General features: G+C 40.7%; 1 protein-coding gene across 1 annotated transcript in view; it reads left to right on the top strand.

Moving 5' to 3' along the window:
• ABCA12 (ATP binding cassette subfamily A member 12) overlaps window positions 1-26,392 on the top strand; it is a 96,300-nt gene that overhangs the window by 25,982 nt on the left and 43,926 nt on the right. Inside the window, exons 5-23 of the mRNA XM_068138007.1 lie at window positions 6-115; window positions 1,202-1,387; window positions 2,183-2,361; window positions 5,277-5,389; window positions 6,144-6,240; window positions 6,370-10,527; window positions 11,159-11,274; window positions 11,979-12,085; window positions 13,871-14,124; window positions 14,244-14,356; window positions 14,854-14,978; window positions 16,302-16,475; window positions 17,364-17,528; window positions 18,408-18,609; window positions 19,181-19,320; window positions 19,969-20,088; window positions 21,238-21,328; window positions 22,658-22,837; window positions 24,354-24,669. Coding sequence (XP_067994108.1) covers window positions 6-115; window positions 1,202-1,387; window positions 2,183-2,361; window positions 5,277-5,389; window positions 6,144-6,240; window positions 6,370-10,527; window positions 11,159-11,274; window positions 11,979-12,085; window positions 13,871-14,124; window positions 14,244-14,356; window positions 14,854-14,978; window positions 16,302-16,475; window positions 17,364-17,528; window positions 18,408-18,609; window positions 19,181-19,320; window positions 19,969-20,088; window positions 21,238-21,328; window positions 22,658-22,837; window positions 24,354-24,669 — 6,946 coding nt within the window. The remainder of the gene's footprint in view (window positions 1-5; window positions 116-1,201; window positions 1,388-2,182; window positions 2,362-5,276; window positions 5,390-6,143; window positions 6,241-6,369; window positions 10,528-11,158; window positions 11,275-11,978; window positions 12,086-13,870; window positions 14,125-14,243; window positions 14,357-14,853; window positions 14,979-16,301; window positions 16,476-17,363; window positions 17,529-18,407; window positions 18,610-19,180; window positions 19,321-19,968; window positions 20,089-21,237; window positions 21,329-22,657; window positions 22,838-24,353; window positions 24,670-26,392) is intronic.

Here is a 26,392-nt window from a genome sequence, read left to right as displayed (position 1 = left end):
TGCAGCATCTGGGGATTTGGTGTCTCATGGAGAAAAACCCCTTCAGAATATTTCATCACCATCCAACTTGACTTCCAGCATCAGCACGTTCAACAAAATCCTCAGTTTTGGGAAGGTAAGTCTGTATTTGCATAACAGCTGAGTGGGAACATTTAAAGAGTTAGAAGCTCAACATACCAACACACAGCTTTTATTGCTTTTGGATCTCCCCTGTTACATGAATGTGCTTTATTGTGGGAAGAGGAAGAGAGTTAAAGGGTTTAGGGTGTGTTTTCTTTCACATGAAATTCAAGATGTGATGTCACAAGCTCTGCCCACAATACTTGTGAAGCAGCATCAAGAGGCACCATATACTTATTATATAGGTATTGACTTTGTATAGGAACAACTCCTTTGTATCAGAAACTTGGTACCATGTAATGGACATCAGTATGCTTATGGGTTTATATTAAGGTCTTGTGCTGGGTTGAAATTACCCCCCAAGATAAAATTGCCAGACCAGCTCAGTTGGGAAGCAAATGAAGCTATATTTACAAGCACAACTGCAATCTAAAATATGAAATGCAATGAGTATGTTCAAAATATACAATATTTACCTATGTTTACAATTTATAAACAACACAAGAACTCCCCTGGACACAACCAGGGGGTTACCAAGAGCTTCTTCCTCTTCTCCCATTTTCTCCCCTGTACACAGGGCAAGAGAAAAAAGGAAAAAAGCAGAGAAAAAGCTTATTAGTACTTAGCCACAACAAAGAGTGCAGTTGAGGTCAGCAAGCTAACAGAAGCACCAGTTAGTATCTCCTACAGCAAAGAAGTTGAAAAGTAGTTTACACAACTAACTTTGTTATTTTTCAGACCAATAGCATTACTCAGACTTTATCATTATTTTCCCTTTTGCATCCAATGGTAATTTATTTACATTCTGTCACTTTCTGTTCAAGATCTGTGGAAAATTTTCTGGCACAGCCTGAAACTGCCACAGGCCTGCAAACACTTAGGCACACGTTTCTCTCTATCTATATGAGGAATTTCAGTGACATTGTTCACCTGTTACAATTCTGTATGTGTGTAAGCACTTGCCATGATAATACTCTTCACATCACTACTACCACTCAAAAAAGTCTCATAATTGTGTCTATACCCGTCCCAAATGGAGTATTGCTTTAAAGCTGCCTTTAACATTATGTCTTATTTTCAGAGCCAGACTCAATATTCAACTGCAGCAAATCTCAAAGTCATTCTGTGTGAGGTCTTGTCACGATACATAGCGCATCCTGATCTCTCTGAGGAGAAGATGGCAGCCAACATCCACCAGACATTCTGCTTTACTGACTCATCCCTTTTAGAGTCATTTACCCAAGAGTTCAGAAATCAGCTCTCTCAGGTAAGTGCCTTTCCTAGTATTTGCAGCTAGTAGCTGCGTTATTTCACACGTTACTGCAGTGTTTGGGAGACAAAACATGACCCCACCTGGCTAGGAGGTGCTCATCTCTATAGCAAAGTACATATAGAGCATGACAATGATGAGCTAATTCTTGTCAATGTTATTAGCCCAAAGACCTTAGAGTTGAGTACACAGCTCAGAAAGGCAAGGACAACCAGCTGCCAGCTAGTGGCCAGTAAGGCTTTTCACTGTGCCTGGGTGCTGTTTCTCCTTTTTATTTTCCCTGCTGCAGTGACAGGTAAACAGAACAGTGTAAGGATGTGATGTAAATAAGGATATTTAAAGCTGGGGAAGGCAATAAATTTAATCATGTATTACCTCAGCCATATAACTTCATCCAATAACTCCTGCATCTGATCCAACAATTCATGATTGAAGCAGTACTTGTCTTTGGGAAAGCTATATAATTAAAGCAAATGAACCCTTTAAAGGTAATGCCTTCTCTTTCTTTGCCAGGGTGGGGATTGATATTAATTTTTCTTGTATTCGTCGTCTTTGGACTGTTTGGGACATTGTGAATCGTAGGGCTTGTCTAAACAGAGAATTTATTGTACAGTCTGGGGTGTGAAGATAAAGCACAGCCACTCTCTCAGTTATTGCCTGTCACTGGAATCCATTGAAGGTATTGTTTGTAGAGTTGTGTACAAGTGCAGTGCAGGCTGAAAAACAGGAACAGACCCACCAGCAGCAAGAGTTCCTCTTCGGAAATAATTTCTTGCATTGTTATTTGTTAAGGTGCAGCACAACCCACAGTACCAAGCAACATTTGTCCATGAAATGGTCTCGTTTCTAATGCTCATCTCCCAAGTGCAGAATGACAACTCCCTGTGGCATCTCCTTTTGCTGGCCCCAGATGTGTTTCAGGGCAGCATGCAACTGCAAGACATAATTGATTTTCTTCAGGATCCAAACAGGTAAAAATACAGAAAATGCCAGGATAGACACTGGAAGTTGGTGGGTTTGCTCATTGAACTCTAAGGACACATCACCTCTCATCCTGAAGAAAGGATGTTAGCTTAAAAGCATGATTTGTTTGGGAGATGATATGGCTCCACACTAATGCATCTCTGAAAGTCTCTGTGGACCTTGAATGACATTTTGATTTTCAGTGGCTCTTGTGTCACTTTTAAAAAGGAGCTGGATATCAACTCTTAGTTTTTTTCCATCCTGCTTAGAGGCACTCTCCTGCCCACATACAGGTATAAAATGTGGTGAGTAACAACCATTTTCCCTGACTCAAGAAAAGCCCTCCTGGCTGGATAGTTGTTCTGCTAAAGAAACCAGCTGACTTCTTCCTTCTAGAAAAGCACAAAGCCAAATTCAGAGATTCATAAAACAATTATATATAAAAAATTATATATTACTAATTAATTTAATTAATTATATATATATATAATTGACTGCTATTTTACCTATTGAGACTGGTTCCCAGAAAGCAGAGAAGAGACAGATAAATCTGACTTCTTAGAACAAAATACTGCTTGTGTTCTTGGCATTGTTTGTATGAAAAACAGAGCTGGATTAACCACATAAGTTAACTGTGCTGAAATATTTGAAGCTATATGCACCTGTATGATGTGCAAAGCTCAGTTTAAGTAGGCTTATCCTTGAAATCCCTTTTCTGGTTTGTAGTTGGGCTAAAACTCTCACTGATCTCTGAAAGACTTGAGCTACTCAAGAGATTAGGGGATGCTGTTCCAAGTCATCTACTGGATATGTGACTGATAATGCTATAATTATTCCTTATAGTCCACTTGTTACAGCACATGGAGGACCACAAGAAAATGAGTGTCTTCAGACTTACTTTTTTTTTTCCCTTGGATGCATGAGCAGCTAGGTAAAGATGCCAAAAGAGGTTGTAGAAACTCTGCCACTTTGATTATACCCAGGCTTAGAGGGATACACTTTTCATCACTGGTGTGTCGCCAAGGCACTTAAAACCTGGTACATTTAATATCTAGGTAATTTGCTCTGCTGCATTGTGAGAACTATTTGTAACTTGTGATGTCCTTACCCTTAAAGGAGTCAGTAGCAGTGTGGCAAGAATTTTAATTTTATTCAGAGATGTTTTGTTCATGTTGCTCTTTTAGTCACAGGATTGTTGTGTATGCATTTACTGGCTTGCAGAATCAAGCCTGAGAACTAGCACTGTTTGAGTGCCCAGGAAGAATTAATATTTATTGTGATGCTCTGCTTTGCTCCACAGCTGCAGAGCTGGGCAAAGTTATCAAAGGTACAACAAAGAGGCACTCAGAATTTCATCACCAGAGTTGTGCAGTGCTTTTATGCCTGACATCTGGCAGTGTAAGTCCATGAGTAAAGAGTTATTGCAGAGATTGCACAAATAGTATTTTTAATGATGCTTACAAAAGCACATCTTAGTGAGCCCGACCATGTCTTTTACTCAGGCAGTACTGACCTCCTAAGGAAATGCCCTACAGGGAATTTTCTTTGTGGTATAAATATCAAGATACAGAAGAAAAGAACTTTTGCTCATTGTGGCACCTGTATCAACCACATGATAAACAATACTGCTGTGGAACAGTAGCTTCAAAGTCATGAATTCTAATAGAAAGTTTAGGAACAAATTTTATTACCCACACAATCCTGCTTTACAGAATGAATTCACAAATGCTTGTGTTTGATGCTGTAAGATAATTTTTCAGATAAACAAGCAAGCTGAACTTTTCCTCTCAAGCAATCTGCAAAAGCCCTGCAAGGCTGAAATAAAAGGGCAACACCACCACTTATTTCCGTGCTTGCTTCCATGTGTGATACCTATCTACTTTTGGCAAGCCAGTCCTCCCCTTCTCCTTGGCTCTCACATTGCTCATCTAAATATGTCATTTGAAGCTGTAGTTTCTTCCTTCTCTTCCCTTTCTAAGACTCCTACTAACAAGCACCTCTGCAGAATGGAAATGGTGAGCACCAGGTCCACAAAACCTGCATGGAGATATTATGTTAAATGAGGAGATGAGAGATCCCTGGTGTGCTGTTCTCAGTAGCAGTCTGTTCCCACAAATCAGTATGTATTTATTCATGCCACTGAAATCAGCTCAGCTAGGCTCTTTGTGTATCACCTGCAGAACTTGAGGCAGGAAAGAGATTGTGCATTTCACAGTGACCCTATGCCTACAGTGAAGAGCTGCTCTTTATACAGGAGAAGTAAAAGGGCCTAATAATCACCGTGAAGTTTTCAGTAGCCTGCACACATTGAACAGACAGCCTTTTAAATTACTTCCTCCCCGATACAATATGCCTGATGATCAGCTTGTTCCTTCCTAAGACTGGAAAACATTCCTTGCTTCCATGTCAGCCTGATTGTTACAGTGTAAAAGAAGAAAGAAGAAGATTTGGAAATGGTAACAGTTATTTGTGGTTGCTTCTTCCTTCCATAGATGTTGTCCCCTAGGAATCCCTGCTCTCCTGGGAGCCTTGTCTGCCTGTTGCTTGGTTTCTTTCAGGAGGAGATTCAGCCACAGCAGTGAATTGCTGGGCTGCCATATCATCTGAACATTTTCTAAGACCAATTGTGAGGATTGTAATGATCTATAGATTTTGCATAATCCTTTGAAGAAGTACCTTTTGAATGAGTGCAACACATAGGTTTGAGCCAGTACACCACCATGGCTTTCTCACCAGAGCCTTTTGCACTTTATGTGAGATCAAACAACTAACTAAAAGCAGGGGCAATTTTTTGTCTGTCAGACATTTTAAGAATGTTAGGCTGTACTCCAGCTGTTTCCTATTTGAACACTTGTTTTATTTCTTCTCATAAACCTGTAGCCACTATTTATTTATTTATTTATTTATTTATTTTCCCCTTTAGTATTATGCTGGCAGCTCAGAATGTCTCTGCATCTCTTGTGGCTGATGATAGATTCCAAACTGTTCACAGTGGGCTTACAGATCCTCCATATTACCTGAACTGTTCAGAGCAAGGTAAGGCTCCTCCATATAGTCATCTCCCTGCTAAAAACTTGTGGTACTGAGGAGAAACAAACTACAGGCTGATAAGTAACCATCCAGACTGCTTACTGTTCAGGGCTCAGAGGAATGATTTCTTCTTTCAGCTTTTTACAAATGTGGATAAAATACCTCATTGCAAGTGGAAAACTAAAAGGACCTTAGTTTTGTCAGTAGACAATTAATTTGCAGTCTCAGTGGAAATGGGGAGCAGTAATTTTTTTACTGAAGTGGGGTTTGCTTTTTTGTTTTTGTTGTTTTGGGTGTTTTGTTGTTGGGCTTGTTTGTTGGTTGGTTATTTGGTTGGTTTTTGGTTTGGGCTTTTCTTTTTTTGTGAAAATCTGTCTCTGTTTGTGACCTCTGTCAAACTCACCTCAGTATATCAAGGTAGGGCCTGTGCCTGAGCTGCTCAACAAGTTGCATATGTTAAGATTAGCTGTTCCTCTAAACCCTGTTGACTTACAGCAGAGGAAGAGTCCTTGACATCTACCTCTGACCAAGGTTATATGAATGTGCAAGGGAAAGGTCTAGTATCTAAATGCTACAAGAGGCAGATTGATAAAGCCATCCATTTTCTGCTCAACTTCCACAATCTCCATCAAATCAGTCAAATTTCTGTCCAACATCTTGTGTGTTTTCACAGGAGCCTAACTTCCTACACACATTATCCCTAACAGATTTCCAAATTTATGTGAGCTTTACTAATATTCTCTTTACATGTTTATTGTAGATAAAGAAATAAATGTGGTGACAAGATACATTTGCAATCTCTTTGTTAACTGGAAAGACAATTGGACTTTAGTATCTGAATTGGAGGAAGTTCTGAGGTAAGACATTAGCTAAAGGGATATTGCTAACATTATAATTCAAATCTATGATCTTTGCTCTAAATCACTTTACATTTCCACTTGCATTGATTTCATATTCACTAAAATGCTTTTTTTTTTCCCCTCCAGAAGAATAAAGTCAGCAGAGATTGGTGGAAAAGTCTCCAAGAGGTCCATTAATTCAGATGATTTAGAAGCCATACAAAACTCTCTACATCGTTTAAAAGGCTTTGAGAAAAAAATGAATAGAAGTGAATTAAAAAGCTTAAATCTATTCAAAAATTTGAAGAATGAAACATTACAGAAATTGTATGCAATTCTTGAACTGGGAATGAATCCACACCATGATTATAAATTAAAGGAACCATATAATAAGGAAATAATTGATGAAATCTATAACTTCACATCACTGCAATTACAGAGTGACTTTAATGGTACTTCCATTTTCAATATAATGACCCAGTGGAAAGAAATTCAGAGTGCTTTAAAATTAGCTACAATGATTTGGAATCCAGTTCTGTTTAATAATTCCAATTTTAGTACAACTCAAACTGAGGATGCTCTCAAAATGTTGCTCTCCAAGAGCATGCCATCATTTCTGGAAGACATCAGAGAGCATTTAAATGGAATGGAAGAAATACCTTCTTTGTTTTCCGATTATCTGCTTAAGCCTGTGTCCTACAAAAACTTTCAAGACCAGCTCCTGGCTCTCCAGAAGATATTTTTCATAATGACAGACGCAAATGTAGGTTATCAGTACCTACTGAAGCCTGTGTTTGAACTGATGCGAAAGGTAGAAAGCTCCATGGGTGAAGCCTGGCGGGATAAGTTGAACATCTATTGGCGCCTTGGGGAAAAACTGAGGTCAATGAAGTGGAATAACACAGGCATCATAGCCTATGGGCAGTTTTTAGAGGTATTAAACAGCCATTTACAAAAGCTGAATAATAATTCAAGTAGTGCTTTTAGTGCACAATTGGATCAATTGTCAGAACTTGTAACAGCAGTGTTTAAGGAGTTTGGGGGAAACTCTGAAGCAGCCAATATCTCACTAGCCATTCAAGCCATACAAAAGACCTTGCACATATTAAAAGACCTACAGCTGAATTATAATGTCACTAAGTTAAAATCTATAGATCTTTTCTTTAATTTTGACAATAAAACCATTGAAAGCGTGTCTGAATTTCTTAAGATGGGAATGAAAATCCTTCATTATGTAAGTGCCAGTGAAACTTCCAGTGAAGAAATAATTAGTCCAATCTTTAACTTAACACACCTTCTACTGCAGGAGTTCAACCAGTCTTCCTTACAGGACAATACTTTGATAGAGGCAAAGATTTGGGAGTTCTTGCATATGGCCTTAAGTCCTTTCCTTCAGAAGATCTACAATGATTATGGAGCAATCCAGAACTGCTCTGCTCAGGATGTGCTCCATGTCACGCTTGAGATGCTGTTTGAAAATGCCACTCTGAGTGAGTCCTTGGCAGGCAGCCCCTGCAAACCTCTCTTTGATTCTGTGGGCATGGAGGATGGAACAATGCACAATGACACCTTTACAGAAATGTTCCAGCTTGCAATAACAAACCTGAAACTGTCTCCAGAGTTTGCTGCTATCTACAAGAACGACAGTGAACACTTTTCCAAGGAGCTATCTTGCATTGTCCAGGCTCTGCAGTTTTCTCTGAGTTTCCTTTCCAAATTAAACCTTGTCTCTGATCTGGAAAGCTCTTGGGTGGAGGAGCAGATGAGAGCTCTGACAGCTGTCAAAGAGGGGCTGCTGCAGAGAAACGCCTCCTGCCCGGTCTCAGTCCCCGATGCGGATGATCTGCTTCCATCTCAGCTTTTGAACCTGGTTATTCCTTTCATGGTGAATGAAGAAGCACTGAACTCCCTACATTTCTCTGACAGCTTGGCAGACTGGCACAGTCTTCCTGTGCTTTTGCCTCTGCTACCAACTCTTCCCATTGGGAACAACAGTATATATGAACTGATACAAGAAGGCAGAAAGGCTTCCAAGCAGTTGGACTGGGCACATTTCTCACGGCTGTGGCATGCCACTGGCAACATTTTGACCACCAAATGGAACCTAACAGAAGTGGGTGAATATGTGAAACTCTTGGAAATGATGAATAAAGCCCTAATTCTTGTGGACTTTGGAGTAGCTCCTGGAAAGACAGTAGTACATCAGATCTTTTATAATTCTAGTAGAGGAATTAAATCCTTGGATCTGAATTATTTGTATAATTCCTTAAAACTCTTTTTCAATTCAAGTTCTGTCACAAACAGCACACTGGACTTGGAAAGGCTACTTCAAGAAATACTCTCACTCTATGAAGCTGGAGGTGAAAGATTGTTCTTTGGTAGTCCCTACAGGGAAGAAAATCAAGATATTCTAACTATGGCTGCAGTGATTTGGAATCAGACAATGTTAAACAGGGCTCATTTTAATACAGAGAAAGCATGGGAGGCTATCAAAATGATTGCACTTGATTCAGTCTCGCTTGAAAATATTGAGAATTATCTCAGTACAAACGAAGAATTGTCATCATTATTTCCTGACTTCTTGTTGACCCCTGTGACTTCTGAAAATTTTGCAGAACAACTCTTGTCCCTTGATCAGCTTCTTGCTGCTATGGCAGAGGTGAATACCAGTGATCATTATCTACTGATCTCTTCCTTGGCTAAGCTAATGCAAAAACTCCAGAATTCCCCTCAGCTAAGGCAGAGAAATGAACTTCTTGCTTTTTGGCATATTGCTGAAGTATTTCAGTCCATAAACTGGAATATTACAGACAGTCTGACTTTCCAGTCACTTCTAGACATACTTCAAAATCAGTTCAGAACCATAAAAAAAGACTCCAGCTTTCTTTTCAGCAAGGAACTGAAAGAAGTAATAGACTTTGTATCCTCCATGTTTGAGCTGTATGGTGAAGAAGATTCCAGAAGAGCCAACATGTCCATATACTTGCAGGCTGTGCAAAGGGGTATCTTAATTTTAAAAGAATTGCAGAGAAGGTATAATATCAGTGAGCTTGAAACTAGCAGCCTGTTATTTGATTCTTACAGTAACTATTTGCAGAGACTGAGTGAAATATGGAAAGCAGGAATGAAAGTGCTGCATGACACCAACTTAAACAAAACGTTTGAAGAAAAAATGGACATTGTCTATAATTTCTCACATTTTCTGCTGCAGAAGGAGTTCAACCAGTCTTCCTTACAGGACAATCCTTTGCTAGGGGTGAAGATTTGGGAGTTCTTGCATGTGGCCTTAAGTCCTTTCCTTCAGAAAATCTACAATGGTTATGGAGCAATCCAGAACTGCTCTGCTCAGGATGTGCTCCATGTCACGCTTGAGATGCTGTTTGAAAATGCCACTCTGAGTGAGTCCTTGGCAGGCAGCCCCTGCAAACCTCTCTTTGATTCTGTGGGCATGGAGGATGGAACAATGCACAATGACACCTTTACAGAAATGTTCCAGCTTGCAATAACAAACCTGAAACTGTCTCCAGAGTTTGCTGCTATCTACAAGAATGGCAGTGAACACTTTTCCAAGGAGCTATCTTGCATTGTCCAGGCTCTGCAGTTTTCTCTGAGTTTCCTTTCCAAATTAAACCTTGTCTCTGATCTGGAAAACTCTTGGGTGGAGGAGCAGATGAGAGCTCTGACAGCTGTCACAGAGGGGCTGCTGCAGAGTAATGCATCCTGCCTGGCCGAAGTCCCAGATGTGGACGATCTGCTTCCATCTCAGCTTTTGAACCTGGTTATTCCTTTCATGGTGAATGAAGAAGTACTGAACTCCCTAAACTTCTCTGATGGCTTAGCAGTCTGGAATAACGTGTCCACACTCTTTAGTGTAGCACAGGATGAGGTCAACATGAACAACCTACTGCGGAGTCTCCAAAGTGCCTTCAACCTCACCACATGGAGGTATTACTCAGGCATCTGGGATGTGATTGACAGTTTCCTAAACACCAAAAGGGATCTAACTGAGGAAGCTGCCTTTGCAAAGTTGTTGGAAACAGTGGCAAACAACTCTGCCAACAGTTTGTCAGCTGCAGACATAGTAGAAGGCAGTCTCTACATTCTCAAGAGACTGAACTTCTCTGAACTGCTAAATGAATTCAAGATAAGTTCTGGTTTGACTTTACTCTCCAGCAAGACTAGTTTTGATAGTGTGACTGATGTTGTCACCCATCACTTCATTGCCATGACAGAAACCCTGTACAACAAGACCCTACCTTGGGCTCAGAGTGACCAAAGTCTGTCACCAACCAGTTTAATCACACGGTGAGTTTACATTTTTTGGGGGTATTGTAATTTCATTTATGGGTAGTGACTGCCATGCTCATTTCAGCATGTGAAGTATCTTATTTTCATTCAGTGGAGCAACATAAGCCTGAAATCATCAAAATTTAGGACACTGGGGCTAATGTAGGTTAAAGTGAAGAAGAGAAATTTCTCCTTGAACTGACATGTGGTCCTGTGATGTAGTTAAAAGTGGGACTTGCAAAAATGTTCTGTGTTGGCATGTATCAGTTTGTGGTAGAAGCAGAATCTTGCAGGGTGCTCACCACCAGTAATAAATTCTTCAGAAGCCCTTTCTTTGTGATATGACTCCCTAAATTCTGATTCTCAGTCCCTCCTAGTCATGGCTTTCCATCTAGAGTTAAATTTTCAACTGTATTTTCTTATACATATATTTTGAGAGTGAATGAGAGCTTTGGGAAATAACAGCAAAATAGAACTGATGAAATAAAATTGGGAGAGTACCTGCATAGGAGATGTTGTGGGAGACAAATGGCTCAGGAATTCTTATTTGCATCACCAAGGAGCAGCATCTATGCATCTGGCAGGTTGCTCACTAATATCACTTCTTTATGAAAGAGAATCTGATTTAAAATCCTGTTTTATTTTTCAGATTTTTGTTTTTAGAGTTTGAAAACACCATCTTGCAGGTGACAGTGAATAACAGCTATCACCCTTACCTGATGTGTTTAATAAATGCCACCAGAGATGAAGACAGCAAATTGACAGGTAATCATGATTTCATTAATGTTGTGGGACCTCAGCTGGAATATATTGTGCCTGGCTTTTCAAAGAGTTTTGTTTAATGATGGGAAGGAATGGTGCTGCATGGTTTTATCTGCTGGCAATTAATTTGAGCTGTGAGACCTGGGGAAGACAGACTCCTTTTTTGTTTGAGTTATGTCACATTGCTGATATAAGTTTTCCATCCAACTCTATCCAAAAGGCACATCTGCTCTTTGCTGTCTGATGACAGGTTGCTGACACTCAGATAAAGAAATCTTACAAATAGAAAACTATATTCCCTTTCCAACTTCATGTACCCATAAGATGACAGCAGTTATTTTTGAGAGTTAACATGGCATTTCATGTAGATACTCATCACCTGAGCTTATTGTAAAGCCTGTGAGGTTTATCTGCTCACAGAATAGAGATAATGTCTGTGCTCTGAAGGACACTGACAAAAATCCTGCTACCAGTGTGGGATGGATTTCTTTAGGACCAGAGCACCTACTCAGACTGGATCCATTATAATCCAGATTACAACCTATGTCTTGCTCCATGATTTCAGGGCTCCTGAGGCATGTGATTATGGTGGAAAACAGCAATACTCAGCAGGTCTCAGAATAAAATGTACTGATATGCCTGTCTGTGAAGTTTCTGCAAGTCTGATGTTTCTGTCTCAAGTAACTTCTGTTTTCTTCCTTGCACAGAAAACATCACACTGCTTTTGAAGCAAGCTCATCTGAAAAAGAACCCTTTTATGCAAAATAATACCTCTGAGAAACATTCATCCATACCAGAGCTCCTGAAGCTAAAAGTGAGTCTGCTTAAAATGCTGACTTGAAGGACATCGTGCAGAGATACATGAATATGAAATAGAGGTTTTAAAAAACATTATATGGAAAAAAAAAATTCTTAAAAGAACAGCTGAGAAAAACTGGGATTGAAACTCTGTTTTCTGCCTGCTGCCTTAATTTAAAGATCACCATTAAACTGGGCTGAGGAAATTGTTCTTATATGAATCCCCAGCCAGTGTACACCCATTTTTCTGAGTAGGTAGAGGTGACTCTGTCCACCCAGGCTTCTCTTTCCTATAAGCCATCCCAAAATGTTGAGCACTGCATAGGTTGCCAGTGGCACCATATTCCATATAGATTGGAGCACAAGAACTTTTGAAGTTCAGTACATTGAGACTTTGCAAAGCACCTTGCAGAGTTGATGTCATTCTGGGATGCCTCAGCTTCATTTAAGAAGTACATAGGGAGGAGTGCTCAAAGGCACAAAAAGCAGTTAGGTACTTCTGCCCTGCTGAAAATCAGTGGAGTTGTACATACTCAGTTGGCAGTTATAAGCATTACTAACTTAGCTACCACTGTGCCTAAGGAGCTATACTGACACCAGAATGGCTGGAGTCCAAGGCCCCACAAGCTCCCTTAGCTCTAGACATCTCTCAACAATGGAATAGTTTCTGTGGTTAAGCATCTAAGCGACACCCATTCATGGATTTCCCTCACCAACTTTGGATTTGACAGTGCCTGGTTTGGACAAAATACTTCTTACACCATAGATACATGATAGCACTGAAAGCATGAATGCTCTCTGTTTTTCCATATAAGAAACAGAATTTTAGAAGACTTTTGGAAAAGGTAACTGTATGAAACACTGTTGTTGCCTGGTGTATCTGTAACAGCAATACGATGAGCCTAGTACTTAGAGGCACAAACCAGATAATAGTTCTTGCCAGGTCTCTTCTCTCTAGCACCCAGCATCAGAATAAGAGGACACAGTCTCAAGCTGCACCAGGGGAGGTTTAGATTGGATGTTAGGAAGAAGTTCTTCATAGAAAGGGTGATTGGCCATTGGAATGGGCTGCCCAGGGAGGTGGTGGAGTCACCATCACTGGAGGTGTTCAGGAGGAGACTGGATGGGGTGCTTGGTGCCATGGTTTAGTTGATTAGATAGTGTTGGATGATAGGTTGGACTCGATAATCTCAAAGGACTTTTCCAACCTGGTTAATTCTATTCCATTCCATTCCATTCCATTCATCATTCTATTCCATTAATCCTTCTATTCCATTAATCATTCTATTCTATTGATCATGTCAGACAAGAGGAAATCCCATAATAGAAGAGTGGGCAAAGGACTGTAATATTACACAAGCTGGCAGATGTGGAAATCCTGACTTCTAGCCAACTGTTTCATATGCTGTAGTAGAGATGACCAGGTGGTATCTGAAAGGCTAAACCTGTTGCACATGGTAGATTTACTTGGCCTCTGGGAGGATTAATTAGTCAATGGGTATGTCCAAATGGAGTAATGCTGTGTAAGCTTGTTGGGCAGAGGAAATGATATGTTAAGGCTGGCAAGATTTATGAGATCCTGTGCAATGTCATGTAGCCAGAACTGCTACAAACTCACATAGATTCAAATGATTGTTGTGTTCTATTGAATAAGAATACACACACACATTCATACACACACACAAATATATATGTATGTATGTATGTATGTATTTTAATCCTGAAGGAGAAGAGAAAGGGACAGCTAGACTCTTTAAAACTTGTCTTTTATAATTCTGTCATCCAATTGTTTCCTTTGAAGATCTCTCGCCTTCGGGATCTGACAGCACTTCTTTGTGACTATGAGAGCTTTAAGTCAATACAGCAAATTTGCCATCTCCCTGATGTTAGCTTTGGAGAACTGTGTGAACAAAGTCAGTCTCACGAGCAGCTCCTCCGTGCTATTGAAGTGAGTAATCAAGTTGTGACCAATGTACTGAATCACAGAAGAATCTCCCAAGAGCTTCAAACTGTACTGATTGGGAATGCCACAAACATCCAGGCACAAATGAAATGGTGAGGCTCTCCCTCTGAGTTACACTGCTTTACTATTCTATTTATGAAAATATTAGATATCTTTTTTTCTTTCTTTTCATATTCCTAATTTTGCTGGTCATTCTGTTTTTCCAATTTAGGTTTCATGAAAATGTACCAGAAATTGCTTTCTTTCAAGAGATTCCTCAATATGTTACTGCTTTGAATTCCATGTTGAACATGACTGAAAATTTAACAGATTCTAACAAGCAAGGTAGTTCTCTATATTTGCTTTACAATGTTGGTAAACATCAGCACTGGTACCATATTTTTTTCTGGAAATTCCAAGACTTGCTTAGCTGCCAGGAAGAAATTCTATTAATGAAATATCCATTGACATGTCCTTGGGATCCTTTATCTAGGGCAATTCCAGAGCATGTTCTAGACCACCGTTTATTTTCTCTACAGCCCAATGTGGTGAAAGTCCCAAATCTTTGTATTTGAGCAACTTTTTCAATCCCTAGATCTGTCAACTTCAGTTCACAAATTAGACTGTAAAACCTAGGAAATATGACTCTATTTTAAAAGTTTGGGTTTTTTTTTTTCTTTGTTGTTGTTTGTGGGTTTATGTTTGGTTTGTTGGGATTTTTTCCCCTTATCAGCAGTGAGATACTGCACTGCCATATTTTATCTAGGGTCCTTTCTGTGTGCTTGAAATTGTTGTATGTCTGAAGAAAGCTGTTACATCAGTTGTTTGATTGTTCTTTATAGAAAGGTTAGGAGATGTCTTTAAAAATGTGGACCAGCTCAAACAGGATCTGAAAAAAGCAACAAGAATGTCCATAGCCAGTATTGATGCTCTTTTGGAAGCATCTCTCCCAGAAAACAGCAGCCAGGTAAGTTTGCTGTCATCCTAGCAAGAGATTTTATTGCTTTCTACCTCTCAGACCACTAAAAGTAGAATATGTTAGTGAATGCAGCTAAGCAGATCACTGAATGTGTGATAGAACAGAGAGAGGTAGATGAACTCACAGGAGTAGAACGTTGTGGTGGGTGGAAAATTCCCCCTCAAGATTAGGTTTGCCAGAACAGCTCAGTTGGAAGCGAATGGAAGCAAAACTACAATCTACAATGGAATGCAGTGAATATGTACAAATATACAGTATTTACAATTAATGAACAGCACAAGAACCTCCCTGGCCAAGGACCAGGGGAAGCTACTAGCTTCTCTCTCCCTGCCTCCCACTTATCCCCCTGTACAAAAGGGACGAGAGACAGAAGCAGAGAAGTTAATGCCAGTCACAACCAAAGCACTGCAGCCAAGGTCAAGCAGAAGCAAGTTAGTGTCTCCCAGCCTGAGGAAGTGAGAAGAGAGAGAAATTGTTTACATTACTAGCTTAAGTCTGTTATCTTTCAAATGGGATTGTTTAGAACTATCATTGTTTCCCTTTTTATACCCAATAGTGAATTATTTACATCTTACTACTTTCTGTTCAAGATCTGTGAAAAATTTTTATAAGGCATAGCCTAAAACTACCACAACAGTATATCATGCTATGGATCAAAGTAGCCATCAGAAATGCAGTAAGAGCAGTCATTGACGTCACTTCAGCCACTGGAGACCAAGAACCATATGTTCTCTTTGGCTGTCTCCAGTAGCTGGTAAGCAGCCATACATTGCCTGGTGAGTGGTTGCTCCAATCCATAGCAAGGGCACAATTCACTTTATCAGACTGATGAGAACTGAGTGGGGTCCTTGGTGGAGTCCTCAGCACTGAGAAGTTGTTGCTGTCCAGATGGTAAAACACATTTCTAATGACAATTTGTGAGAGTGCTCAATGTCCAAAAATAGCCATCCATAATGAGAGATGAGCTTGACTTCCTCAGCCTCCCGTGCAAGCAGAGCTCCAGATGCTGTTCCCCTTCCCAACCATTTTTGTCCAGACTGAGCCCCAAAGAGCATGCTGTTTCCCAAATTTGACATGCATCAGTCAGTGTGAAATTGAAGCCACAAAAACTTTTACTACTGTGCAAGATGGGCAGTAAAACACAATCTTTAGGATTTGTCCCTTGGAGCAGGACTAACAGGTAGATGTTTTCTGGTTCTCAGGGCTGCAATATGACACTGTAGAAAGAATAACAGCAAGTCAAGATTAATCCATGCATATTGGAGCAAGCAGTCTACCCCCTAACAAATCTCTTCTTTTGTGCAAACACAGCTCATTTCTCAGATTCTCCAGCTGGAGTCTTGTAGCGTGCGTCCTGCTGACCCACAGCTGCAAATAGCAGTGGAGGAGTTCTGCAATCTCTCCCTTTCAGAGAGGACTCGTGAGACCTACATCCTGGGGGTCACTCTGTTACGACACTTAGACATTTACAATTTCTTATACAAGGTTAGTGCTGGATTTGTAGAGTGCTTTCTATAGTCTGTGCTGCATGTAGTGGCTGAAAGGTCATAAAATATCATTGCAGTGGCCAGAAGCTATGCTGATTTACACAAGCCAAAGATCAGGCTTTGCTCGTGCAGTAATTTTTATTGCATATCCATGCTGTGACAGTGTGGATATAAATGAGGATCCCAGCTGGTGTAAACCAGCAAACCTCATTTAAAAGCGTTGGTCCTACTCTAAATGCCTCCCTATCTGCTAGTACCATTTATATGCCGTCACAACCTCTTGAACATTCCCGGCTGAGTTCAGGCTTCCCAAAACCAAAGCTAAATTCTTTTACTCCCAGGAAAGGGAGGCCCTGGAAAAATGTCCTGTAATATGTATTTTCCTAATCTAGTTGGCACTGACAAGTTGTTAAATTATAGAAATATCCCACACACACAACTATAGAAACAGCATGAAGTGTGTATTGAATACAGATTTGAAAATGCTACAGAGGTGATCCTGAGGGAGAAAAAACAAAAGAAAAGTTTTTAAAATGAGAATGCAAATGAATTTTACTCAGGTCAGAAGTCACTCATAGTGTTTGGTACCTGTGTTGTGCAAAGTGCTACTGCTTGGATACCTCTGATAAACCTGTCCCAACAGGAGGTGTTTTGCAACATGCAATGCTCAGCATAGGTAATATTCAGGGAGTGGTTTGCAAAAGCACTTGGGGATTTAGGAATACAAACTCCATTCTTTTCCCATGGGACTCCTGCTCCCTAATCCTCCTAACAGCTTTGGAAATCCCCCAGTCTTTGTCTTGGAGTTAACACAATGTGGGTGTGTAAATACATGTGGGCACAGATTCCTGCTAATCATAATTGATTTCCTTCCTGCCTCTTGTAGATGTTTTTCCCTAAGGAACTTCAGAAACCCGTGGATAAGATGTTAGGTCTTCTGACAAAAATGAAGTATTTCAGACATGAGGTTGAATCTGGTGTGGATCCACTGCTACAAGCTATTCATTCATTGAAAAAGCTCCGGCAGTCTAGAAATGTACCACTGACTAAGGTATGCGTAGTTTGCATCTGCTTTGGAGGCAAAGCACCACTGGAACAATTTCCACAGGAATTTCTTAACCCAGAAGCCAAAGATATATTAAATCATAGATTACTGATTCTCTTTTAAACCAGCAGTGTTCTGAGAAGCTCTCTCAGACAGATAGGTTGTCTACCTGGGAGAGCTTTGATTTGGAGCAGTGGGACCAGCATGTGCTCATGATAGCAGGAGGGACACTAGGAGCAAAAGTGGAGGGGAGGAGTCTTGAATAACAGTACACTTACTACAGGGTACTGGAAATGTTAGCTTGGAGAACTGCCCACTAAAGGCTAACCAAACCCACAGAAGTCAAGAGCAAAAATTCACTCTAGCTTTAGTCTGCATCAGTTCACACCCAAAGGCCCATGACTGCCTAAAATGTTCAGTACATACCCATTCTGCTCTGACAGCTGCAGTGAACTTCCACTAACTTCATCCAGTACTGGATCCAATCCCTCTCTGATCACAGGAATCATTCCTGGTAATCACTTTGCCTGTGTGTTGCAGAAGTGTGTGTGGGTAGGGGACAAATTCTGTCTTGTGACCCCAGGTCTGTATGTGTCTACAGGCACACATTCTAGGCAATTCCTGTACATACATTATATTTTTTATATATATATATATATACTTATATTATATTATATTATATTATATTATATTATATTATATTATATTATTATTCCCACATTGAATCTCATACCTGGAATTGAATTTACCACCTCTGTCATAGCAGAGGTTAGCCAAAGAGCATGATTTCCATGGAAAGTTCTTATTTTGTTTTATTATTTCATTTTATTTTATAGAGACAAAATTATCCTTTTGTTTTTTTGTTTTTTTTTTTTTTTTCTGCAGGCATTATTTAAACCAAACAACATTAGGATAACACGTGGCACGTTTAAGTCCATGTCAAAAGTCCTCTGCAACCAGGAGATCACACCCCTGTTTTTTGAGTCCTTGCTTCCAGATTTTGGAGACTCTGTAAGCAACAGTTCTTCTATGGAGGATGTCTATGTCCAAAAGATGGTGGCAAAATATGGAATTCCTCAAGACTCCAGTAAGTGTAGCTTTTCCTTAAGGCAAAAACATTTCACTGCCAAACTCTACTGTTTCCAGAGAGACCCAGTGCTGAGCTGTGTCCCTGTATGTGTCTGGAGGGCTGTAAGTGCTCATGATTTATGCCAGCTGAAGATCTGCACTGCCCTGATTATTGGTGGTTTATTTCCATAAATATTAGAAGGAAAGCAGCATAGCCTTGGCACTGCACTGTTTCCCATTTGTTGTTGATCTGGTCTTGGGCCTGACAGGTCACTGCTTTTTCTTGATGTGTAGTTTTTTTCTACTGCACTGACATTATTAGCTCCTCTGAGTTCACGAAACTCCATTTAACCTTCAAGTAGAGAATCTTGGCTCAAACACAGAGATTCTTGTCGTCTTGAATTCAGCAACAGGAGATCTTGGGGGTGCTTTTGTAAAGACACATTACATTCATCAGGAAAGAGGGCTCTGAAGTAATTCACTGGGCACAGCAACAAGCTGGGCAGATGGGAAAAAAATACGCTGGTATCTTTCTTATCTCTGATCTATTTGTTCTCTGTGCAATTTGTTTGCTTTTTCTCCCTCTGCAGCACCATTTTGCTTATCCTTTTACCTGGACCTGGTCAAGACCCCAACTGGAGCTTTAATTTGGTCTTTTTTAAAACCAATGGTGCTTGGGAAGATCCTTTATACACCAGATACAATAGAAACTCGAGCAATCATGGGAAAGGTATGGGTATCTTCACAGTACATCAGGATATACCCACTCAAAAGGACTGGCATTTGTCTAACACAGGCTTGTTTCTTTGAGAAGCAGAAGTTTATTTTCTGGCTGTTTGGAGTATTCATGGAATCATAGAATTGTAGGTGTTGGAAGGGAACTTCAGAGATCATCAAGTACAAGCCCCTGGCCAAAGCATTAGTCAATTTATCTTTTCCTAGTTGTGTTGCTGATCATATGAATCATCTTTTGTCTTTGAATTAATCTTTCCTCAAAACAGTTGCTGTTGGTCTAATATTTATACTACAATTTATTTATTTTTAAGTTTATACCCTTTAACCCCCATATTTTCAGCCATCTCTCCATTGAGAGATATCTCCCACAAATGCTATAACCAGTACTTGTTGGCAAGTAGATAGCTGGCAGAAGGAAAACTGATACCCAGGACAGACTCCACATGTCACATATGAAGCTATATTTTAAGTACTTGTATCCAAATTCAGTGTTTTAAAGGACAGTTTTGTGAACAGTGATAGGGTGCTAAGAAAAATCCAAAGGGAAATAAATTTGGTCTTAGATGTTTTATTGATTTATTTAATTTAAAAATGCTCTAATGTAATGAATAAATTAATCCTTATGTTGTGGGCTTTTTTACAGTCTAATGCAACTCTGGAGCAGATGGCTGATCTAGCCCTGAAATCCCAGGAGTGGCTGGACAAGTCTCCTGTCATCATGAACTCGCTGACTAAGTTAAACCAGACAGTTCCGATGATCAAGGTATGAGATCCTACCTCCCCTGCCTCTCCTGTGGGAGGGAATTGGAAGGATGGATTTCTCCACTGAAATAAATTGGAGTTCCAGGAACCTTGGGGATCTAGGTCAGCTGGGGAGACTCTTCTCAGGATTTTGTTCTGGACTTCACAGTTTCTGTTCATGCCTGCCTGATGCTGTGACAGAAGTACTCCTGATGCACCTTTCCATGCAAATCCTCTCTCTGAGATGGTCTGTTTGTAATATGCTCCCTGGCACTGGCCATTCTGAGTCCTGCTGGAGGGCTAAGATGAGCAGGGAATGCTCTTCAGTTTGCAAATTAACTTTCTGCTTGATGGAGTGATCCAGCCAGCCAAGACCAGGCAAGAAATGACTTTTTCAGGAAATAAAACAGAATCTATAATAAGCATGTAGCTCTGGGTACACACATAAGAGCTAGAAGATGTCTTTGTACCTCAGTGAATGTAAATAAAATTTCATTTTCCCCTCCTAAGAAGCCTAGCCTTGCTTGGGTACAGAAAGCAGTAAGCTGCAATGTTTCATGTACTTGCTTCCTATTCTCCACAGTAAAAATTGTCTTTTTTTTTTTTTTTTCTTAAAAAATGATGAAAATAAGATCTCTGGAACCCTAAAGCATTAGAAGTTAATTTCACTGGCTGGAATTCATTCTAATTTCCATGGAACTGAGAGAAAATCCAGAGTGGAATACGCAAAAGTGAAATGAAATATTCTCTGCTGACTGCACTTATTGGTGGAATAATGAACTATTCAGCCAAACAAAGAGCTGTCTGCTGGTCTCCAAGCTACATTTGTGCTCTGGCCGTGTCTGCAGGACTTAAACCAGACACAAATGAAATTTACTGCACCTTTAGAATAACAAAGATTAGTCCTGACTTTTCCATGGGACTCTAGTGCCTGGTGGAGACTCAGTAGTCATCTTCCATTAACTACAAGAAACAGTGGCTTGGGCTCACAGGGCTCTGTATGACATTTTCATAGCTAACATTGCAGAGTGAAAAATGGAAGATGAGGAAAGGTGTAGGAGGGGGTTGTACAAATGGTCAGTGAAGGCTTGTTGTATTTTAGAAACATGCTGTGAAAGAGCTTGAGTAGCTTCTGATCAAACCAATGCTTTTCCCTTTTTATTGTTGATAGAACGCCCTGCAGAATCCCTTTGTGCAGGTGTTTATCAAGCTGATGGTAGATTTGGATGCAGCAGAACTACTGAGTCAGATAAACAAACTGGGTAAGTTGTTCTGCATTTGCTGCCCGCTTATTGGTACCTGGAAGCTCCAGTGTCAGTGAACTGATATTGCTATTTTTTGGCCAGCATTGGATGGTTTAGTGCAAGGCAATCTCAGCTGTGATTCAAAAATCTTGAGGTTTTTGGGAAAAGACTCTTAGAAAGCAAAGGGCTTGCATAAAGAGATGTTTGAAGGGTGTTGAGGTGATAGTAGAATGGCAGTCTCTGCAGCTGAGAGTGGCCACTGGAGGACACTGTTTCGCCATAATGATCTCTGCAAATGAGCTACCTGGGACTCTCCTGGGAAATGCAGAGAACTCACTTGCATCAACTGAAGAGTTTTTCAGAGCAGGAAAAAAAAGAAAAAAAAAAAAGGACGAGATAAAGGTGCTCAGGTTGATGAAGCCAGAGGCATCATCATAGGAGTTCTGCTGAAGTTTGCTGTTCTTGCACGGTCCTTCAAGGTGAGAGCTGCTGATCTGCACTGTGGGAGTCATCAGCTGACATCAGTGGTAGATACATTCTCTGTTAGCGCACAGCATAGTGATCATGCTCCCCTCCTAGCTGGTCTTATTGTCCCTACCCACTCGCTCAATGAGTGGCCATACATGACAACATAAATGTGGGTTATGACAACATAAATGTGGGTTATGCCAGCAAAACCCAATATAAACCAAGAGTGGGTGCAGTCTGTTGCAGCCAGAAGACTATTTTCGTATTGTTTATCATAACTCCTGTGTTACTTTGTGAGTAGCATCTCCTGTCTGGTAGCTCCCCATAAAATCATCATGCCTGCAGCAGCTGTTCCATATTAGTTACACTGCATTATGCAGTCACCTTTTAAAACGACAGGAAACGGCAGCATCTCTATTAAAGTGCGTTATCAGGTTTAGTACACACATCAGCACAACAGACATAACTTTTCCTTGACGAAGCACCTTCTCCCTTGAGACAGAATAGCTCAACAGATGAGTTGATAACACCAAAACCCATAAAATGTGGAATGAATGGCGAGCATCATATGCAAGTCTAAAACCTCAGCAGGTTGGTAGTGACTTCTCATTTGGGATGGCTGTCACATCCCATTGCTGGCACCCTCACAAAGGCAAGCTCATGATCATATTACAAATGATTAACATAAAAATTGGGTTAACAGCATGCCTTCATTGCACTGATAAGTGCAGAAATGTATTTTACACTTAAATGTTTAGTATGATGGGTTTTATTTTTCCTTTCTGGTGTCATTGTAAGGAGTGGGAGGATGTGACGGATTTTTGTGCCGTGTGTAGTGACGCCTCCGTGTTTGGTTTGTCTGTTGTTATTTTTTTTCAGATGATATTCGACTGGAGCTCCAGAACAACTCTGACATTGTTGATCAGCTGAATACATTAGCTACTCTTGCTGTGAACGTGTCCTCCTGTGTCTCGTTTAATCGTATTCAGGCAGTCAAAAACTTAGAGGAGCTGGAAAGGGTGGCTAAAGAGCTCTTTCTGAAGAATGAGCTTTTCGCAAGTACGTGACTGTCTTGAATCCCCCTGTAAATTAGACCTAGCCTGGTAAAGGGTGAGAGTTCAGCACAAGAAATTTGCCTTTCCACCAGCAGCTGTTGTGGTCACAGCTCCTACCACACAGGAATCAATTTTGAGCCAGCATGTGTGGCACCTGAGCACTGAGATTTCTTTAAGGCAGTGTTTTACAACGCTCCTTTTCATACCTCCTCTTCCCTTAACACCTTTACTGTCTGTATAGAAAGCCTTTGGTTAACTGGTGCTTTGGTTAATTCTCAGTTTGAATGAAACTTCACTGCCCTTAGGAGATCTTCATGACAACTGCCTTCTTTCAGGCCCCCATGGGAAAAGATGTTTTGATCAAGAAAGAGATCATAGAATCACAAGATTGGAAAAGACTGTTAAGATCATTGAGGCCATATAGGAGACATTTTATGAACTTTAAAGTTCTTAAAGCTCTTGAGATGTTCTAGCAAAACACTGAAATATTATATTGGGTCTTCTCAGTCACACTTTTCACAGTTGTGGGATTGGATTTCAGCTTCAAATCAGACCACAGGGACGGGCAGAGGGCAGTAGGGATGAGGAACTTATATTAACTTGAATAATACAAATTTGTCTTAATTTTTAAAGAATGCCCAATATCTCCTCAGTTAGGATTTTCTTGTAAGTCCTGTGACATGTTTGGCTTTATGCATCATAATTGAGAGACAGATAGAAACATTTTTTGTTTTCTTGGAACTTCAGACACTGACAAAATGTTTGTCTGTTCCCACAGAAGCAGTTTTCTTCCAAGTTTGTCCTCTATTCCATCTTATGCTTTATACAGGGAATCATCAGTAAAAATATTCTGGAGAGAAAAACTTCTGTAATATTGCCTCTCCTCAAACAGACATTTCAAAAGAAAACAAGACAAAAGTCCTATTTGTCAAAATGTATCTGCAGCATGCCATCTCCTAACAGGAACTTACAAGCTTTTATAGTCTTTGGATGTCTCAGCGTTGCAGGACTTTGTGGGCACAAAAATAAGTGTATAGGTCATGAGCAATTTTCAGCACCACATTCCTGAGGTTTTTATGTTGCATCATCATTATGTGAGCTCTATTCATAGAGCACCTTTGGGCACTTTCATGAGAGGTGCCAAGTGACATATCTAACAAATACCCTCCAGTCCATGTTAGCAGCAAGATTTTTTCCCAATGCAGTTGGTTATTTTGAGAGCCTTTGCTCTTCTGAATTCTCAGTGGGTGAAGATTTAGGGGCTCTACGGTGTATTTTGCACCCAGAATCATTGTTCACAGTTGAAAGTACTTTTGAAAGTAGCTGCAGTAATGTATAGTTTCCCCTTCTAGACCCTTGATAAGCAGCTTACCCATCTGAGCATTATTTGTGCAGAAAAGAAATTAAATGATGGATTGTAATGTAGAAAAAGCTTATAAAAATGAGGAGTTCCTGCATATCTGTGTGTACTGCTCCTGTGCTGTTGACTGAAAGAAAGCCTTTTCCCTTTCTCTTCCAAGGTATCATTTTCAAGCTGCCTTCAAGTCATACCAGCCCTGGACACTCAGTTTATGGGGATCTAGCCCTCCCTCCTGTGCTCAACTACACTATCCGAATGAGCAGCAGGATCACACAAACCACCAACAGGATAAGGGAACGCATCTGGACTGTGGGTCCGCACAACTCCACCTCGCAGAGCCAGATTTACAGCCGGGCATTTATTTACATCCAGGACAGCATTGAAAGAGCCATTATTGAGTTACAGACTGGCAAGAAACCAGAGGAAATAGCTGTTCAAGTCCAGGCCATGCCATACCCCTGCTACAATAAGGATATGTAAGTTTGTGTGGCTTTCGTCTTCACGCTTTGTGTAAGCTCATCTTGTCTACCTGGTGGATCTCACCAGCTCCGCTGGTTTCCTTAATACCATGTTCATATGGCATAGAAATAGTTTCCTTTTCTGGTTTTAGGCTTGGGGGGGCTTGATTATTTTTTATGCTTGTTTGGTTGGTTCGGGTTTCTTTTCATGTTGTTTGTTTGGCTGGTTTTGTTTGTGTGTTTTGTTGTTGTCTTTTTTGTTTCCCCCAAAGGACAGAACAAAAGAAGGATTTTTGGATTCTGGTATAAACAGACTCTGTTTAGTTTGCCTAATTTTTCATTTTCAGTGTTCTGTATATACCTGAATCATCATGGTAACTGTAAGGTTTACAGCAGGTAAAATTTTCTGTCCCTGTTTTATTACACATGGTGGAACTGAGACTGGGATTGGCAGTCAGATTAAATATGAGTGTTGGCTCGTTCTGCAGGCATTTACATGCAGGTGATGCAGCTATCCAGCTGCAATATTTGCTGTTCATTCCAGTGATTCTAGCTAATGTTCAGTGTTTAGTGAATAGTTCTAAGTACAGTTGCCCATCAGATGCTTTAAGAAGGGTAAGAGGAAAGATAAGTTGTATCACTCATCTCTGCAATAAGGAGGAAGGACAGGGAAGCTTTTGATGAGCTGAGTTGCCAGGATTAACAGCCTGTGACACAAAATGGTGAAGTGTGAACTGTGTGTGGATCAGAATAAGTTTTGAATGGCAAGGCAGATCAAAAAGTTTTGGATCACTTTCCACTCATCTTGAGCCAGATCTGCAGCTAGTATAAACTGCATCTCTGTCAAACGCAGTAGGGAGAAGCAAATCTGTCACAGCTGAGGACCTGCCCCTCCAGCAAGGCAATTTTGGTCTGTGCTGGAAAGCTGGCAACATGGTACTTCCTCAGAGTTATTACCCTGACTGCAGCTGGTGGCCAAACACACAGGGAAGGAGAGGGTTTCAGCATCCATCAGAGTAGTGAAGCATGTTCAGCAAATAGAATCATAGAATCAATAAGGTCTGAAAAGACCTCAAAGGTCATCAAGTCAAGCCTGTCACCCAAGACCTCATGACTACTAAACCATGGCACCAAGTGCCATGTCCAATCCCCTCTTGAACACCTCCAGGGATGGTGACTCCATCACCTCCCCAGGCAGCACATTCCAACAGCTAACAACTCTCTCTGTGAAGAACTTTCTCCTCACCTCAAGCCCAAACTTCCCCAGTGCAGCTTGAGTCTGTGTCCTCTTGTTCTGGTGCTGATTGTTTGGGAGAAGAGACCAACCACCTCCCGGCTACAACCTCCCTTCAGGTAGTTGTAGAGAGAAATAAGCAATAAGGTCTCCCCTGAGCCTCCTCTTCTCCAGGCTAAACAACCCCAACTCCCTCAGCCTCTCCTTGTAGGGCTTGTGCTCGAGGCCTCTCACCAGCCTGGTCACCCTTCTCTGGACATGTTCAAGAGTCTCAATATCTCACACAGCACTCAAGGTGTGGCCTAACCAGTGCAGAGTCCAAGGGCACAATGACTTCCCTGCTCCTGCTGGCCACACTATTCTTGATGCAAGCCAGGATGCCATTGGCCTTCTTGGCCACCTGGGCACACTGCTGGCTCATGTTCAGCTGGCTGTGAATCAGTACCCCTAGATCCCTTTCTGTTTGGCTAGTACTGGTAGGTTGGGTGGTCACTCCTTTCTGCCATG

Source organism: Melanerpes formicivorus, unplaced genomic scaffold (assembly GCF_026170545.1).
Source record: "Melanerpes formicivorus ecotype bairdi unplaced genomic scaffold, bMelFor1.0.p_v2 SCAF_5, whole genome shotgun sequence".
Classification (NCBI taxonomy): domain Eukaryota; kingdom Metazoa; phylum Chordata; class Aves; order Piciformes; family Picidae; genus Melanerpes; species Melanerpes formicivorus.
The sequence above is the reverse complement of the archived record's forward strand: the minus strand, read 5'-3'. Positions and strand labels throughout refer to the sequence as shown.